At 39.6% G+C, this 19,456-nt stretch overlaps 1 protein-coding gene across 1 annotated transcript in view; it reads left to right on the top strand.

Annotated features, from left to right (window-relative positions):
- Positions 1-19,456, top strand: part of NELL1 (neural EGFL like 1) — a 925,820-nt gene that overhangs the window by 14,944 nt on the left and 891,420 nt on the right. Inside the window, 1 exon segment of the mRNA XM_037838459.1 lies at positions 2,620-2,748. Coding sequence (XP_037694387.1) covers positions 2,620-2,748 — 129 coding nt within the window.

Below are 19,456 nucleotides of genomic sequence, written 5' to 3'. Positions count from 1 at the left end.
GCCATTCCATCCTCTCATGGTATCCCCAGATACACATATTGCTCTGAGGTCATTGCATCCAAATCAATGATTGTGCATCCATTAATCAGTAATTAATCAGTTAATATGTCAGGCCATGTGCAAGAAACTCAGGTACAAGGATGCTTCTCTTCTCTTGTGTCCAGCCAAGGACACATTTCCCAGATCCCTTTTCAAATTCCTACTCAGAGGAAGACCAGCTTGGAGGTCTTCTGAGATCACCTTTGATTTAATTTCTGCCATATAAGTGTAGAACATTATAAATCAGGCTGAAATATTAGTTCCTTTCCTGTCTTTTCAAGGTGATCACAGAATTGTGGTTATCCCAGCTCACATGGAGAAAAATGTCACCAGTCTCAACAACAGGCCCCGTAGCGATGTGATTTGTGCTGAGGGAAGCCCATATAGCTCAGTGCTTCTTTGCTACAGAGTAGATACTTGGTGATTGTTTGTGAATTGGGGATTGAGTTTGTATGTGATATGTGAGATCAGCAGTATTAGGCAGGTAGGATGGAAACTTCAGTCAGACCATATTTAAAATGTAAATCAGAGCATATTACCCCCCCCCCCCCCCCCCGCAACCCGCACCTTAAAACCCTCCAGTGATAACCCATTGCAAATAGAGTAATGTCCAAGGTCCTTGTTGTGGCTCAAAAGGCCTTATATGATCTGGCTCTTGCCTAGTTTTGGCCTCATTTTCTACCACTCTCCGCACTAGCCTTTGTTCTGTTCTTTGAACTCTCCAAGTTTGTTCTTGGTTTGCACTTACTGTTCCCTCCACTTGCAAAGCTTTTCCCCAGATCTTCTCATAGAGGGTCCGTTCTAGTCATTCAGGTTTCAGCTTTTAATAAGCCTTCCCTGACCACCCTTTTTAAAATCAGGTTCTGTTGAAGTCACTTTTTATTCCCTTATACTGCCTTGTCCTCTTGATAGCATTTATTGCCATTTGAAATGATTTTTATTTGTTTGTATTTTACCCCCTCCACTGCCCTTGGGGATGCAGTCTGTGTGAGGACATCTCCAGTGTCTAGCAGTGTGTATAGTAAGCACTCAATAATATCTGTTGGAAACAATACTGAGTGAATGAATGCAGAAATGAATGGAAGGAAGAGGTGTCTTTGGGCAAACTAGTACCTTAACTGACTGTATATGGAGAGAGAAAACTTACACTTTCAATTCAGGGGCTCCAGAGGGAAGCCTGACAAAAACTGAGAAGGCGTTTATATGCACTGTGCCTTTAACCTTCTGTCTGCTTGGTGAGGACAGGTTTCATCTTCAAAGAGCCTTCCCTGACCACACTTCTGTTGAGAGAAGCCTAGACTGCTGCAGCAGTTTCTTTTTCCTAGCAGGAAAATAGTAAGGAGGGGGCAGATGTCCTTTCTCAAGTCTGTGAGGGAAGGGGTGAAGGTGGGAGGAGAGATGAGGTTGTCTGGGTTCTCTGAGACAAATTGGGTGCAAGTTCTCCAAGTCTGCCTCAGCGACTGCATTACCACTAGGCAAAAGTTGACAGCTATTGCTGATTAAAACATTTCCAACCTTGCCATCAGAATTGCACTATTGAGATGCTAAGTGTACAAAGACACAGCCTTTAGGAATGTCTCAACACAATCCCTTAGGATGCTCTATAGCTGTATTATACATACAGTGTTGGAAATCACTTTGCAATCATGAATGAATCATTTCACAGAATACCCACTGGGTCAGAAACATCCTTAGGGATTTGCCTTTTTCTGATATGGCAATAGGAGGCTCAGGGTCAGTGTTTCTCTACGCTGTGGTTCTCCAACCACAGTTCTCTGACTTTCTCTCCAGAAATCCTTCTGGATGGAAATATATAGCTCATGTTCCAGGGATTCTTCTTCCTAGCCAGTCCCTCTGCCATCTTTTCTGACAGGGGCAGGGTCCCTTCTCCGTTACCATCCTTTTTATCACGGGTGGCTGTGTGGCCTGATGAATTGGGAGCACTTCGTGGATGCCTTTGCTGGTAGTGTTGTTGTCAGATTATGCTACCTTCTCGGTCTGTGAAGCAAGGAGAGCACGGCCTCAGTCCTGTATCCACAGCCCCCAAATCCAAAGATCTCAGAAACTCAAAGTTTCTTCATAGCTCAACCTGACAGCAAAATTTACCCTGAGCTGAACTCATTTAGTGGTGAAAAAGTGACCTAAATGGTTATGAGGCTATTTATAGTCTTATTTATCCTACTTAGAGGCAAATCTCATCCTTTTTGCTCCAGAAATATTAATGTGTTTGATTATGTGATGTTATTTTGCTGAGGGTGTTGCAGAAAATGTAGTACATAGGCCAAGCTACCTTTTTAAAATATGATGCTTTGTGGATTCTGAAATATATTTGGCCCCAGGGGTTTTGGTTAAGGGATTATAGATCTGTAATTTATAGGGTGGGGAAAGGTGCAAAGAAAGCAATATCACTGGGGACAATAAAGCAGAGTTGCTTTTCTTTTCCCTCCAGGGAGAGAGAAGCTCCAAGCACTCATCACAGGTTTCTCTCTGTTCTCTGTGACTCCCTGCCCCTGTTCTGTCTGCTTCATATTGCTGCTAGCAGTCTGCATTTAAGCCAAACTGCTCTTTGTGCCTTTGCAGTGGTGGGCTTGGGGATGGACCCTGACCTTCAGATGGATATTATCACCGAGCTCGACCTCAGGAACACCACCCTTGGCGTCTCGCAGGTGCCTGGACTGCACAATGCCAGCAAAGCATTTTTATTTCAAGGTAAAGGCATCTCTTCCTTTGCATGGGGACAGTGGTTGGGGGGAAGACTTCTCTGGGGAGTGTTCATCTGGCCTGTGTTTGTTGGGAGATCCTGTTTGTTATTTATCTTTTGTTATTGTCATGAGGAGTGTTCAGAAATGCAGGGGGTATTCTGAAGGGTGGTGAGGGTGGGACTGGAAAGCATCAGTGAAATATTTGGTTTGGGAATGAAATATTTCCCTGGGAATTTGGTTGGGATCTAAAGTGAAATGAATTTGCAAAGCCCTTGAAAACTATTGATTGGCCAAATTATTTTTGCAGGCTATTTCTTCGGATATTGTCTGTATCTATATCTATGTCTACATCTGTAGCTATATTTCATCTAAAAGGTAGGCCATGAAGACAGAATATGTTTTAGGGCTGCTTTCTCTCAAGGGTGCAGATTACTTGAATTTGCCCTCCAGCAACTTGACTACCATTCATTAAAAAGGCGTTAAGCATAAAACAAAACAAAGCAAAACAAAAACAGTATAGTGTGATTCTGCAAAGCATAGGCTCTAGAGCCCAATTGCCTGAGATTGAATTCTAGCCCTGCTCCTGCCATTTATTAGTTTTGAGACTTTGGGCAATTACTTAGCCTGACTGTGCCTCAGTGTCACTACTTCATGGGGCTGTTATAAGGATTAGAGAAGCTAATCCATTAAAGTGCTTAGAGCAGTGTCTGAAACATGGTATATGCTCAGTAAATACTCTCTATTATCATGGACCTTCTACCTTGAACCAAGCAACATAGAGTAAGAGTCAGTAAGGTAGACCCATCTCCTACTCTAAAATATAGTTAGGGAATCGGTCATTACTCAAGTAGCTGTTGAATTATACTTGCTATAATTACAATGAAGGAGATGTATAGGATGTTAAATAAGACTAGTACAAGGAGTTCTGATTTAATTAGGGTGGGGAATGTGGTGGTCAGGGAAAGGCTACCCTGAAAAAGTGATATGCCAGAAGAGGCTTGAAACATGAGTAGAAAGTCTGGGGTAGGATGGGGTGCGGGAGTCAGAGCATTCAAGGAAGAGGAGATAGTATTCATGAAGATCTTAAAGCAGAAACCAAAGAAGGACTTTCAGCATGACTGAAGGGTGGTGAGTGGCTGAAGAGGCGGGCAGGGACCCTTGAGGCAGCACTGATATTTGACTGGTACACAGGGGTTTGGGTGTACTGATGATTTACGGGCAGTGTCCATTCTGATGGGTGGGAAGCCATGCACTAGTTAACTGTTGGAACTCTTACCCCTGCTTATAGGCCATGCTGATGGATTTGTATTTTATTTTCGGAGCAGTGGGAGCCTTTGTGGAGGTTTAAGCAGGGGAGTGACTTGATCAGATAACAGTAGTAAGAGACCCTGAATATTTCTCTATGAGAATGCTGGCAGAGTTCTTTTAACAGTCTTTAATGAAGATAACAAAAGCATTGCTTTAGAATGACTGATCCAACATTATGGGATGTGATTTACTTATCTGCTGTGTAGATAACTTAAGCCTAGTTAATGACATAGGGCAAATCTATAGACATTATATAACGCTATATGACAAGACTACCAAATGTTAATTTCCACTTTTCTCTTTACTGAGGAATTGGTGAAGTATGTAAACTGGATATGGTTAAGAGAATATAGTCTCGATTATTTTTGTCTTTGTGTTGTGTAAAGTCTGCTCAGTCATTATTGTATCTGTACTATTCTTGATCTGAGCAAGACTGCTGACACTTTTTTCACAGTGTTGCTTCAGAAGCTTGGTTGATTTGTAAGCTTCATGAGGGCAGTAAGTGTGCCTTACTAGATCACTGCTAAGTCCCCAGGGCCTTATATTGTTCATGGCACATAATAGGTGACTATTAAACATTTTTTACTTCAATTAAATTCTCCTCTCTCCAGTGTTCTCTGTAAAAGGACATCTGCCTGCTTCATTCACTGTTCATTCACTCATTCATTTATTCCACAGGTATGGACTCCCTAGTCTGCAACTCTGCTGTCTGATCTGTGTGTTCTTTGTTCCAGCAGCTGCATCTGGAGTGTCAGCCAGACTCCATCAATGGGGAGGGGTATTCAGCTTCTTTGGTGGCAAGCGTGCCTTCTATGGGAATTTGGGCTAAGGATGTCTTTCCCTTATAAGGACCCTTATAATTACATTGGTTCCACCTGGATAATACAGGATACTATCCCCATCTCAAGATCTGTAACTTAATCACATCTGCAAAATCCCTTTTGTAATATAAGGTAACATTTGCAGGTTCTGAGGATTAGGACATGGACATCATTAGGAGCCATTATTTTGCCTACCACGGTTTGCCCCTTGGCCCCCAATGATTCATGTCTGTCCCACAAAATACATTCACCATCTCCCAACATCTCAAAATCTCAACCCATTACAGCATCAGCTCAAAGTTCAAAATTTCATCCAAATCTTATCAGCTCAAAAATTCCACATATCAGTCATCTAACTTATCTAAATCAGGTATGGGTTAGACTTGGGGTATTATCTATTTTGGGGAAAAATTCCTCTTTGTAGATCTGTGAAACTAAAAATCAAGTTATCTGCTTCCAAAATACATTGATGGAACAGACATAGAATACCAGTTATGGACATTCCTGTTCACAAAGGAAGAATATAGAAGAAAAAAGGGGGTCACTGGTCCCAAGCAATTTTGAAATCTCGCAGGGCAAAATCTTTTAAGATTCAAGGCTTTGCCCTCTGGGCCTGAGGCTCCTTCCTTTGAGTCATCCTTCCATTTTCATGAAGGGTAGCATGTGTTTGCAGCTGAGTAGTTTTTATCAGCCTGTTTCCCGCCTTTAAACTTTTGTGAGTCTTTCATTTCCTCTTCTCTCTGTCCCTTTCAGTCAGGTTGGCAGTGTTTCTGCTGGTATGACATTCTCAAATATCTAGAGGGTCTCCAGTCCAGACAAGAGGCTGGCTCCTCCACAGATCTTTCCTGGGTAATCCCATCTTTTTTCCATGCTTCTGTGGAGATGGCTGAGGGCATTTATGAATCATAGCCTAACCTCTTCAGAGAACCCTCTGTGTGTTGAATATTTTGACTTTTTGATCTATCTGAGGCACTAGCAAAATGTTGTCCAGCCATACCCTTGGCATTCTCCCCAGTGCATGCTTTCTTGGCAGTGAATCTTCTAATTTTACTGTCTTTTGAATTTTGGATAGGCTGAGAATTTCCCAAATCCTTAAGTCCTGTTTCCATATTTTGCTTAACAATTCTTCCCTCAGTCTACCTCTTGCTTCTCACAATTTACTATAAGCATCAAGAAGAAGAAACCAGAGTGCACCTGCAACATTTTACTTGGAAATCTCCTTGGTTAAGTATTCAAGTTTGTTGTTTACAAGTTTTGCTTTCCGTATAGTCACAGGACACAACTCAGCTGAGCTTTCTGTCACTATATAACAAGGGTCCCTTGTCTTCCAGTTTCTAATAATACAGTCCTCATTTCCTTCACTGGCAGTGCTTGTAATGTCTATATTTCTAACAGTATTTACAATAATTTATGCATTCTCTGAGATAATACTGTTTTTTTTTTTTTTTACTTCCTTGCTTTTCATTTCCTTCTGAGTCCTAACTAGCAGAGTTGTTAACATCCATATTTCTACTAATAGAGTATTCAAGGCAATCCAGACTTTTTCTATCACGCTCCTCAAACATATTCCATCCTCTGCCCATTACCTAATGCCAAAGCCACTTTCACATTTTTAGGTATTTGTTACAGCAGCACCCCACTTCCAGGAGCTGACATCTGTGTTAGTTTCGTATTGCTCCTGTAACAAATTACCACAAATTTAGTGGCTTAAACACTTTTTTTTTTTTTTTTTAATCTTACAGTACTGGAGGTCAGGTATCTGAAATAGGCCTTGCATGGATAAATTCAAGGTGTCTACAGAGCTGCGTTCCTTCTGGAGGCTCTAGAGAAGACTCAGTTCCTTGGATTTTCCACATTCCTTGGCTTGTGGCTGCATGACTCCAACTTCTGATGTCTCATTTCTTTCTCTCCCTCTGTTTCCATTGTCATATTGTCTTCTCTGACACTGGCTCTCCTGTCTCCCTCCTTCCTTTATAACTTTATGACTCTCGTGATTACATTGGGCCCACCAATTAGGATAATCTCCCCATATCGAGATCCGTAATTTAATCACATCTGCAAAGCCCCTATTGCCGTGTAAGATTACTTATTTATTACTTCTGGGAATTAGGATGTGGGCATCATTGGGGGCCTTATTATGTCTACCACAGAATGGTTACCCACTGTTGGGCAGACATATGAACTCTGTGTTTCCAGTGTACTCCAATTCAGTCCTCCTTGCAGTGCGGACCTGTTCAGTAGAAACATAACTAAAGCCACATCTGTCGTTTTAAATTTCCTGTTAGCCACATTAAAAGAAGTAAAAAGAAATAGGTGAAATTAAATTTTAATTTTGCATTTTATTTAAACTAATATATCAAAATATTATAATTTTAATATATGGTCAATATAAAAATTATGAATGAGCTATTTTGCATTTATTTTAAAAAATCTTCAAAATCTGTGTATTTTATACTTACAGCTTGTCTCAATTTGGTTGCTAAATTTTAACTGAAATGATCTATATTTGGATTTTATAAAATTGAAAATTGAAAGGGTAGATTCACAAAGTTGTTACAAATATACTTAAAAGTTTAAAAATAACTGAATCAAGTATTAAAAAATGTTAAACAGCTTTATTGAGGTATAATTGACATAATACACTGCATATTTAAAGTTTTTAATTTGATATTTTTGATGTGAATACATGGCGAAACCATCACCACAATGGAGATAATGAATGTATCTCACTCCAAAGTTTCCTCTTTTTAACCTTTTATATTCTCTCCCTCTCTTCCCCCCTCAGTACTCCCAACCCCAGGCAACTACTGATCTGCTTTCTGTCACTATAGATTCGTTTGCATATTCTAGAATTTTATATAAATAGAATCATACAATATGCACTCTTTTGTTGAGTGGCTTCTTTCACTCATTATTGTTATTTGAGGTTTATCTATATTGTAGCATATAAAGTGCTCTTCTTGTTGGTAGTATATAGCTTGGTCTTACTTTTTTAATCCAATATGACAATCTCTTTCCATCAAGGTACTTGGACCATTTGCATTTAATGTGAATATCAACATAGTTACATATTTTTATTTTTTGTTATTTTATAATAATTTTTTTATGAGAGAAGTTGTGGGTTTACAGAAAAATCATCCATAAAATACAGGGTTCCAATATACCACCCTCTTATTAACACATCACATTAGAATGGTACATTTGTTATAATAATTGGTAAAAGCACATTTTTGTAGTTTTACCATTAACTCTAGTCCATAGTTTATGTTAGGGTTCACTGCTTGTATTGTACAGTCTCATGGATTTTTTTAAAATTTTAATTTGAGTAATATATATTCAACCCAAAATTTTGCCTTTTAACCACATTCAGGTATATAATTCAGTGTTTTTAATTACATTCGCAATGTTGTGCTACCATCAGCACCATCCATTACAAAAACTTTTCCATTATCCCAAATGAACTCTGTACAGTTTAACCAATAGCTCCCTAATTCCCTACCCCTTTTTTATCCCCTGGTGACCTATATTCTAGATTCTAACACTGTGATTTTGTTTATTCTAATTATTTCATATCAGCAAGATAATATAATATTTGTTCTTTTGTGTCTGACTTTTACACTCAACATAATGTCTTCAGGGTTCATCTGTGTTGTTGCATTTATCAAAACTTTCATTCCTTTTCATGGCTGAATATGCCACCTTTTGTTTATCCATTCTTCAGTTGATGGACACTTGGGTTGCTTCCGTCTTTTGGCAGTTGTGAATAATGCTGCTATGAACATTGGTGCTCAAATACCTGTTTGAGTCCCTGCTTTCATTTCTTTTGGGTATATACCTAGAAGTGCAATTTTCAGGTCATGTGGTAATTCTATGCTTAACTTTCTGAGGAACTGCCAAACTGTCTTCCACAGTGGCTGCACCATTTTACATTCCCACCAACCATGAATGTTCCTGTTTCTCCACATTCTCTCCAACACTTGTAATTCCCATTTTCTTAATAGTAGCCATTCCAGTGGGTGTGAAATTATATCTCATTGTGATTTTGATTTGCATTTACCCAATGGCTAATGATGTTGGGCATCTTTGAATGTGCTTTTTGGCCATTTGTGTATTTTCTTTGGAGAAATGTCTATTCAAGTCTCTTTCCTATATTTAATTTGGGTTTCTCTTTTTGTAGTTGAGTTGTAGTATTTCTTTATATATTCTGGATATTAAACCCTTATCAAATATGTGACTTCTAAATACTCTCTCCTATTGTATAGGTTGTCATTTTACATTCATGATAAAATCCTTTGAGGCATAAAATTTTAAAATTTTCATGAGGTTCCATTTTTCTGTTTTTTTTTTTTTTTGTTGCTTGTGTTTTGGGTGTAAAATCCAAAACACAAGGTCCTGAAGATGCTTCCATATATTCTGGCTCTTAAGTTTAGGTCTTTGATCCATTTTGAGTTGATTTTTTTGTTTGGTGTGATGTAGGGGTTCACCCTCATTCTTTTCCAATTGGACATTCAGTTTTGCCAGCACTGTTTGTTGAAGAGACTGGTCTTGAACCATATTGGTTGAACTGGCTCCCTTGTCAAAGACCTTTTGGCTATAAATGTGAATGTTAATTTCTGAACTCTCAATTCAGTTCTTTTTTTCTATATGTCTGTCCTTGTCCCAGTACTATGCTGTTTCTATTACTGTGGCTTTGGAATAAGTTTTAAGATCAGGAAGTGTGAGTCTTCCAACTTCATTCTTCTTTTTCAAGTTGGCTTTGGCTATTCAGGCCCCCTTTTCCATATAAATTTGATGCTTGGCTTTTCCATTTCTGCAAATAAGGTTGTTGGAATTTTGACTGGGATTGTGTTGAATCCAAAAATCGCTTTGGGTAGAATTGGCATCTTAACAATATTTAGTCTTCCATTCCATGCACACGGGATGTCCTTCCAATTATTTAGGTCTTCTTTGATTACTTTTAGCAGTGTTTTGTAGTTTTCTGTGAATAAATCCCTTATATCCTTGGCTAGATTTATTCTTTGATATTTGATTCTTTTAGTTGCTAATGTAAATGGAACTTTTTTTTCCGATTTCTTCTTCTGATTGTTTATTACTAGTGTATAGAAACATTACTCATTTTCAGGTGTTGATTTTGTATCCCATCACTTTGATGAATTAGCTCTAGGAGCTTTGTTGTGGTTTTTTCCAGATTTTTTTTTTTTTTTTTTTTTGTACATAGGATCATGTCCTCTACAAATAGAGAACCTTTACTTCTTCCTTTCCAATTTGGATGCTGTTTATTTCTTTCTCTTGCCTAATTGCTCTAGCTACGATTTCCACTACAATGTTGAATAACAGTGATGACAGGAGGCTTCTGTGTCTTGTTCTTGATATTAGAGGGAAAGTTTTTAGTTTTTCACCATTAAGTATGATGTTAACTGTGAGTTTTCATATATGCCCTTTATCATGTTGAGGAAGTTTCCTTCTATTCCTAGTTTTCTAAGTGTTTTTGTCAAGAAGAGGTGCTGGCTTTTCTCAAATACCCTTTCTGCATCAATTGAGATGATCAAGTGTATTTTTTTCCCCCTTCATTCTGTTAATGTTTTATATTACATTAATTGATTTTCTTGTGTTTAACCACCCTTGCATACCAGGGATAAATCCCATTTGATCATGGTGTGTAATTCTTTTAATGTGCTGTTGGATTTGGTTTGCTATTATTTTGTTGAAGATTTTTACTTCTATATTCATAAGAGGTATTGGTCTGTAATTTTCTTTTCTTTTTATATCTTTATCTGGTTTTGATCTGAGGGTGATGTTGGCTTCATAGAATGAATTAGGGAGTGTTTCATCTTTGTCAGTTTTTTGGAAGCGTTTGAGCAGGGTTCATGTTAATTCTTCTTGTAATGTTTGGTAAAATTCCCCTGTGAAGTCATCTGGACCTGGGCTTTTCTTTGTTGGGAGGTTTTTGATTACTCATTCAATCTCTTTACCAGTTGTTCGTTGAGGTCTTTTATTTCTTCTTGAGTAGTGTAGGTTGTTTGTGTGTTTCTAGAAATTTGTCTGTTTCATCTAGGGTATCTAATTTGTTGGCCTACAGTTGTTCATAATATCTTCTTTTTGTCTTTTCTATTTCTATGGAGTCAGCAGTAATGTCCCACTTTCATTTCTGATTTTAGTTATTTGTGTCCTCTCTCTTTTTATCTTAATCAGTCTAGCTAAAGGTTTGTTAATTTTATTGATGCTTTTGAAGAACCAACTTCTGGTTTTGTTGTTTCTCTCTCATTTTTGTATTCTCTTTTTCTTTTATCTCCACTCTAATCTTGTTATTTCCTTCCTTTTGCTTGCTTTGGGTTTAATTTCTTCTTCTTTTTCTAATTCCTCCAGTTTTGTGGTTAGATCTATGATTTTAACTCTTTCTTCTCTTTTAATGTAAGCATTTAAGGTTATAAATGCTTACATTATAAAGTTATAAAGTTATAAATTTCCCTCAGGGTGCTGACTTTGCATCTTCTAAGTTTTTGCATGTTTTGTTTTCATTTTCATTTACCTCAAGATATTTTCTAATTTATCTTGTGATTTCCTTTTTAACTCATTGGTTGTTTAAGAGTATGTTGTTTAATTTCCACACATTTGTGAACTTTTAAGTTCTTCCTCTGTTGTTGATTTCTATCTTCAATCCAATATTTGTGTATTTACCGAGACTTGTTTTGTGACCTAAGATATGGTCTATCTTGGAGAATGATCCCTGGGCACAAGAGAAAAATGTGTTTTCCATTGCTGTTGGGTGAAGTGTTCTATATATGTCTGTTAGGTCTAGTTGTTTTAGAGTATTGTTCAAGTCTTCTATTTCCTTATTAATCTTCTGTCTAGATGTTCTATCCATTATTGAAAGTAGAGCATCAAAGTCTCCTACTATTAATGTAGCACTGTTTCTCCCTTTAAATCTGTCAAAATTTGTTCATATATTTTGGGGCTTTGTTGTTAGGTGCATATTTTTTAATAATTGTTACGTCTTTTTGTTGAATTGACCCCTTTATCAATATGTAATGACCTACTTTGTTCCTTGTGACAGCTTTTGACTTAAAGTGTATTTTCATTGCTTCCATGTTTCTGATGAGAAATCAGAACTTAATCTAATTGGTACTCCCTGGTACATAACATGTTGCTTTTCTCTTGCAGCTTACAGAACTCTTTTCTTGTCCTTTGCATTCAGCAGTTTGATCAGTATGTGGCAGGGGGTATTTATTCTCTGGTTTATCCTGTTTGGTGTTCTCTGGGCTTCTTGAATGCACATTTTCATGCCCTTTGCTAAATTTGGGAAGTTTTCTGTCATTATTTCTTTGAATATTCCTTCTGCCCCTTTTCCTCTTTCTTCTTCTGGGACTCCTATAATGCATATATTTATATGTTTGATGGTGTCCCACAGGTTTCTTAGGCTATTTTCACTTATTATTATTCTTTTTAATTTCTGCTCCTCAGTCTGACTGATTTCAGTTGTTTTGTCTTCAAGTTCACTGGTTCTTTCTTCTGCCAGCTCCAGGGTGCTCATGAAACTCTCCTTGGAATTTTTCATTTCAGTTATTGTGGTTTTTAACTCTAGTAGTTCTGTTTCATTCCTTTTTAAATTTCTCCCTCTTTATTGAGATTTTCATATTGTCCATCCACTGTTTTCTTGATATCCTTTTGTTCTTTCTCTTTGTTTTCCTGTATCTCCTTCAGCATATTGAAGATCATTTTTTAAAAGTCTTTGTCTGGTATGTCCACAGTCTGGCCTTGTACACCGATGTTTCCTGGATTTTTATCCTCTTCCTTTGGATGGGCCATCATTTCCTGTTTCTTTGTCTTGTAATCTTTTATTGCACACTGTATATTTTAAGATTTTAAAATGTTGAGATGTCAGTTTCTTGAGTTTGTATTCAGGTAGTAATATGTCAGAGATTATCTTGAGTGTCAGGAGCTAACAAACCCCAGCAAACCTAAGCAAAAAACACCTTTCATAATTCTCATTAATTGGTTTTGTGTTGGCTGATGCTTTCCTCCAAAGTGATCCAAGACAAGAGGGTTAGCCCAAAGTGAATGCAAAGTGTGGGGTCCTGCCTATCTTTTCTGGGCCTGTGTCTTGTCCTGGGGTTGTGCTTGCTAGTGGCCTTAGGAGTTCCCCTGTTTACAGGAATTTGGATGCTCACTCTACATTTCAGTTAACAGACCTTCTCCCTTTCCTTGGTGTTTCTCTGCAAGACTTAAAACAGGTAAATCCTTTGCCCTAGGCCACTGAACTCACTTGTTTTTGATTCTGCTTTTGCTGCTTCAAGCTGCTTTTTCCTCATGGTCAAATTCTGGGAGGCTGGACACACTGGAGAGGAGTTTCCCAAGTCAGTCATTCCCAGATGAAACAAGGTGAGGGACCCCCACCCACCAGCTCCAAATTGCCCTGGGGAAGGGATGAATGAGGGTCCAAGAAGGTTGCCAGGAGTTTCCCCAATGGCTCACCAAAGCTGTGCTTTATTGTCTTGGCACCAGCCCAGCAAGTTCAGTCCTTCAACTGTCCTCCATAGCTGTGAGGAAGTGTATTGTCTTCAAGCTTCCTCCGCTGCCTTTGTCCAAGGCAGGTTGGAACAATGGCCATCCTCAGAGCTGGATCCCCAGCAATCTGAAGTAGCTAATCAAAAGCAGCGATCACTGTTCAGGCAATATATCCCTGGGCCTAGAGGAACTGGGATTTTATGTCCCATTGTTGCATCAGCAAGCCGCAATTGTACCTTATTGGTGCCTGCTGTGATGTTGGGGGGATGGGTGCCAGTGCTGCCACATGGAGAGTACAGATCACTGGTTTTACTGCAAGCTACTAACCTCTTCCTCCTGCTTTTCCCTGGATGCTACACAGTGTTCTGCTAGACTCTGGAACTTTGAAATAGTTGATTCAGACTATTCCTGCCTGTGTAATTGTTGTTCTGGTGGAGGGAGTGATTCCTAGATTTTCGTATTCTGCCATCTTCCCACTGACATAGTTATATTTGAATCTACCCCATCTTGCTATTTGTTTTCTACTTTTTGTCTATTCTTTGTTCTCTTTTTCCTCATTCTGACCTCTTTTGGACTAATTGAATATTTTTTTATATGGTTCCATTTTATCTCCTTTGTTGACTTACTAGTGATAACTCTTTGTTTTGCTATTTTAGTGGTTGCTTTAGGATTTTTTGACTGCTAAGTATAATATTTCTCTGAGTTTTGAATTGATTTTGACTGATTTTTCTCCTCATTATGGGTGGTTGTGCTGGTTTGAATGTATTATGTCCCCCAGAAAAAGCCATATTCTTTGATGCATGCGGTCGCAGTTGGCTCTTCTGGGGGGGGGTGGCGGCCGGTTGCTAAATCCTATGCTCTCGGGATTGCTCGGAGGGTACCGGCGGCGGGGGCTCTTTCCCGGAGGCGAGGGCGAGGCGGGGGACTGGGCCCGGTCCCCGGCGGTGGCATGCAAGGTGTGGAGGGCGGCGAGAAGGAACAGGCGGGACACGTTTCTTTGAGGGTGAGGAAGCCAAGAGAGTTTATTAGGGGAGAGTACAAGTTTATATAGGGCGGTATAGAGGGCGGGGTAGCTGTAGGGGTTAAAGGCTTGGATTGGTTCTGAGAGGGCGCGGAGGTTGTATGAAAAAGGGGCGGGAATTGCTCCGGCAATGGGGAGGGCGGGAGTTGCTATGGTAACGAAGAGTGTGGAGGGTGTGGGTAAGGCACGGGGGGGGGGGGGTTTCTCCGGCAAGCCCTTCCCAATGGTTGTACTTTGGGGTGAGGAAATGGGGCCTGCATTCGGCTCCACTTTCTCAGGCCCGGGGGGCCGTGGAGGGCGCTACCACCCGTGCCCCACTACCTTTCCTAGGGGCTGATCAGTTCCCCTGGCCCAGGCCCGCCAAGTCGGAACTCGATAACAGTGTCCCGCAGATGCAATCTTGTGGGGCAGACATATTAGTGGGGATTAAGTTGGAATGTTTGGATTAGGTTGCTTGAATGGAAATGTGCCCCACCCAACTGTAGGTGATAACTCTGATGAGATAATTTCCATGGAGGCATGGCCCCACCCATTCAGGGTGGGCCTTGATCAGTGGAGCCATATAAATGAGCTGACAAAGAGAAGGAACTCAGTGCAGCTGTGAGTGACATTTTGAAGTGCAGCTGAGAGGGATGCTTTGAAGAATGCAGAGAAGCTGAGAGATTAGCTGCAGATGAGAGACAGTTTGAAGATGGCCACTGAATGCAGACTCTTGCTCCAGAGAAGCTAAGAGAGGAAAAATGCCTCAAGAGCAACTGAGAGTGACATTTTGATGAGGAACTGTGGCCTAGAGAGGAGCGTCCTGGGAGAAAGCCATTTTGAAACCAGAACTTGGAGCAGACACCAGTCACATGCCTTCCCAGCTAACAGAGGTTTTCCAGAAACCATTGGCCATCCTCCAGTGAAGGTACCCAATTGCTGATGACTTACATTGGACACTTTATGGCCTTAAGACTGTAACTCTGTAACCAGATAAACCCTCTTTATAAAAGCCAATCCATTTCTGGTGTTTTGCATTCAAGCAGCATTAGCAAACTAGAACAGTGGTATTTTACTGCTTTTTTACTTGTCTAGTGATTTTTGATGGAATTTTAGACATTTTAAATTTTACTTTGCTGTGTGCTGGACAGATTTATTCTTATATTCTTGAGTTTTGTTTTAGGGCACAAGTTACTAGGAAACAATTTGATCCTTTTGGATCTTGCTTTTAAGATCCGAGAGATGGGTCCAGAGTAGTGCTACTGTTAATAGCTAGAATAGAACTAACTGTTTTTAACTACCGAGACAAGACTCTTCTATGTACTGTATTCAGTGGCCATGAATCATGAGATTTTTCTAGTGTGACTGATGGGAATAGGCTATTCCTGGTCCTGATTTTTGTTGGGCACTGTTGTCTTTTGAGTGGTTCTTCTTTGGTCTTGGGTTATTTCTCATATGCATGCACACTGATCAGTACTTAGCTGAACACTTGAGGGAGATCCATATTCCTTTCTCTGTGCTACTGTCTCCTCTCGTGTATTCTGTCCTGTGAAATCTAGCTGCCTTGGTCTTCCAAGACTCATGGCTCCTTCTAGTCAGAGGAGCACTGGGCTCTTCCAGAGTTCACCTCCCTATGCCCCAGCCTGGAAACTGTCTCAGGGAGGTAAACTGGGGTACTTGTGGGGCTCATCTCCTTTGTTTTCCATCTCTCAAGGATCACTGACCTTCCTTGACTTGTGTCCAGTGTCTTGAAAACTGCCGTTTCATCAAATATTCATTTAAAACTTAAATTCAAGTTAATTAACATTAAAAACAATTAAAAATTTAGTTCCTCATTTGTATTAGCCATATTTCAAGTGCTCAGTTGCCATATGTGGCTATTGGACAGTGTAGGTTGGGAGAGGCTCAGGGAATTTACTGTTCACCGCAGCTCAGTTGTTATGGACAGGGTACAAAATCCTATCTTTCAAGGTTAATGCATGGCAGTAACTAGCAAGTTACTTAAGCTCTTTGTCTTGAAACATCTCCATTTACTCTTTTGTAAAATGTGGTAATAGTAGTATCTGCTTTATATGGTTGTAGTGACGATAAAATAGTTGATAGAAATAGCTAGAGCTGTACTTGATACATGGTGAGCTCTCATGAAATGTGAGCCTATACATTTTAAGTAATAAGGGATATCCATAGCTTTCCCTCTGTATGAGCATTATCTGCCTTGTATGTTATTAATATTTGTTCTAGTTTGCTAATGCTGCAGGAATGCAAAACACCAGAGATGGATTGGCTTTTATAAAAAGGGGTTTATTTGGTTACACAGTTACAGTCTTAAGGCCATAAAGTGTGCAAGGTAACACATCAGCAATCGGGTACCTTCACTGGAGGATGGCCAATGGTGTCCAGAAAACCTCTGTTAGCTGGGAAGGCATGTGGCTGGTGTCTGCTCCAAAGTTCTGGTTTCAAAATGGTTTTCTCCCAGGATGTTCCTCTCTAGGCTGCAGTTCCTCAAAAATGTCACTCTTTTTTGCTCTTGGAGTGTTTTTCTTCTCTTAGCTTCTCTGGAGCAAAAGTCTGCTTTCAACAGCCGTCCTCAAACTGTCTCTCATTTGCAGCTCCTGTGCATTCTTCAAAGAGTTCCTCTTGGCTGTGGCTCCTCTTCAAAATGTCACTCACAGCTGCACTGCGCTGAGTTCCCTCTGCCTGTCAGCTCATTTATATAGCTCCACTGATCAAGGCCCACCCTCAGTGGGTGGGGCCATGCCTCCATGGAAATATCTAATCAGAATTATCAGCCACAGTTGGGTGGGGCACATTCCATGGAAACACTCAAAGAATTCCAATCTAATCAGCACTGAAATGTCTGCCCCACAAGATTGTGTCAAAGATAATGGCGTTTGGGGGACATAATACATTCAAACTGGCACATTCCACCCCCTGGACCCCAAAATGACATTATCTTTCCATATACAAAATACATTCATCCCACCACGATATCACAAAAACTTAAGTCATTTCAGTAGCAACAGTTAAGTACAAGACCCCATCAAAATCAATTATAGGCATTCCGGCAGCATTAGCAAACTAGAACAATATTTTTTTAAAATTCAATTTTATTGAGATATATTCACATACCAGTCATCTGTGGTGTACAATCAGTTATTCACAGTACTTGTGAATTCATCACCACAAACAATTTTTGAACATTTTCATTACCACACACACAAAAGAATAAGAACAAAAGTTAAAGTAGAAAACACCCAAAACATCCCATACTGCCCATTGCTCCCTGTTATTCATTTACTTTCTGTCCTCGTTTTTCTATTCATCTGTCCATACACTATATAAAGGGAGTGGGAGCCACAAAGTTTTCACAACCACATGGTCACACAATGTAAGCTATATAGTTATACAGTCATCATCTTCAAGAATCAAGCCTACTGGGTTGCAGTTCAGTAGTTTCAGGTATTTCCTTCTAGCTGTTCCGTACACTAAAAACTTAAAAGGGATATCTATATAATGCATAAATATAACCTCCAGAGTGACCTGTTGACTCTATTTGAGAACTCTTAGCCACAGAAACTTGATTTTGTTTATTTCTCTTCTACCTTTTGGACCAAAAAGGCTGTTTAAATCCCAAGATTCTAGGGCCAAGCTCAACCCTGCAAGTCATGTCCCACATTGCCAGGGAGATGTACACCTCTGGGAATCATGACCCATGTAGTGGGTAGGGCAATGAGTTTACCTGCAGAGTTGGCTTTGACAGAGAGACCATATCTGAGCAGCAAAGGAGGTTCTCTGGGGGGTGACTCTTAGGCACAATTTTAAGTAGGCTTAGCCTCTCCTTTGCAGTAACAAACTTCATAAGGGCAAGCCCCAAGATTGAGGGCTTGACCGTCTAAATTGGTAGCCCCCAATGCTTGTGAGAATATCATGAATTGCCTAGGTAGGGAAAATTAATATTTCCACATTTTCCCCCAGTTTGTCAAGGGGGCTTTGCAAATACATTTTTATTCTCTGCCCAAATAACTTTGGAATGTATTGGGGCATCACACTAACTTGTACAAACCAACCAGATTTCACTCCCTATTTAACATTCCCTGTAATAAATAAACTGACAATACAAGTTAAATTATATAGTATGTTACAAAAAATATAGACTTTGCACCTAATAAACATCTCTTCCTTTGGTCTTACACAGAAGTTGAAGTTTTAAAAACACTGTCATTATCGTCCTTTACTTTTTAGTCTGTTTTATGTTAGTCTTAACCAAGTTCATTTTGTTCATATCTCTAATTGAAATCTGATTTCTTTTTTCAGACTCCTTAACATTTTCCGTATGGGGGTAATCCTGAAATTCATAGCTGCCAGACTCTGGCTCTGAGTCTCAGGTGTCACACAGATACCCAAAGTTCCAGGGACCAACGAGTTTATACACAAAGAGCTCATCATCTCAGAATTTAGAAATAACCTTTACAACTCAGGAATAGATGTAACTGCTGTAAGCACTTACAATCTAGAAACCTTTACAATAAACCTTCCCCTGATAACGTATGCTCTCAGACTCAATTCTCAGATTTGCAACCCAGTAGCCTTGATTCTTGAAGATAATGACTGTATAACTATATAGCTTACACTGTGTGACCATGTGGTTGTGAAATAGTCTGTATTAGTGATGCATTATAATGTTTTTCTTTCCATTTCTGGTTTATTTCACCCAACATACTGTCCTCAGTGTCCATTCACCTCACAACTTCACTCCTTCTTGTAGCAGCTCAATATTCCATTTTATGTTTACACCACAGCTTGCTGTTCTATTCATTAGTTGATGTACCCTTAGGCCACCTCCATCCACTGAAAATCATGAATACTGACACCACAAACCCCACTGTGCAAATGTCCATTCATGTCTCTCTTTTCAGTCCTTCCAAGTATATACCAATAACCAAGTTGCAGGACCATATGGCAACCCCATGCTTAGCCTCCTGTGGAGCCACCACACTGCTCTTCAGATGGGCTGCACCATTCTACTTTCCCACCAATGGTGATTAGGTACATCCTTTTCTCTACATTTTCTCCAGCACTTG

Source organism: Choloepus didactylus, chromosome 6, assembly GCF_015220235.1.
Source record: "Choloepus didactylus isolate mChoDid1 chromosome 6, mChoDid1.pri, whole genome shotgun sequence".
NCBI lineage: Eukaryota > Metazoa > Chordata > Mammalia > Pilosa > Megalonychidae > Choloepus > Choloepus didactylus.
This window is presented reverse-complemented; position numbering and strand designations above follow the sequence as displayed.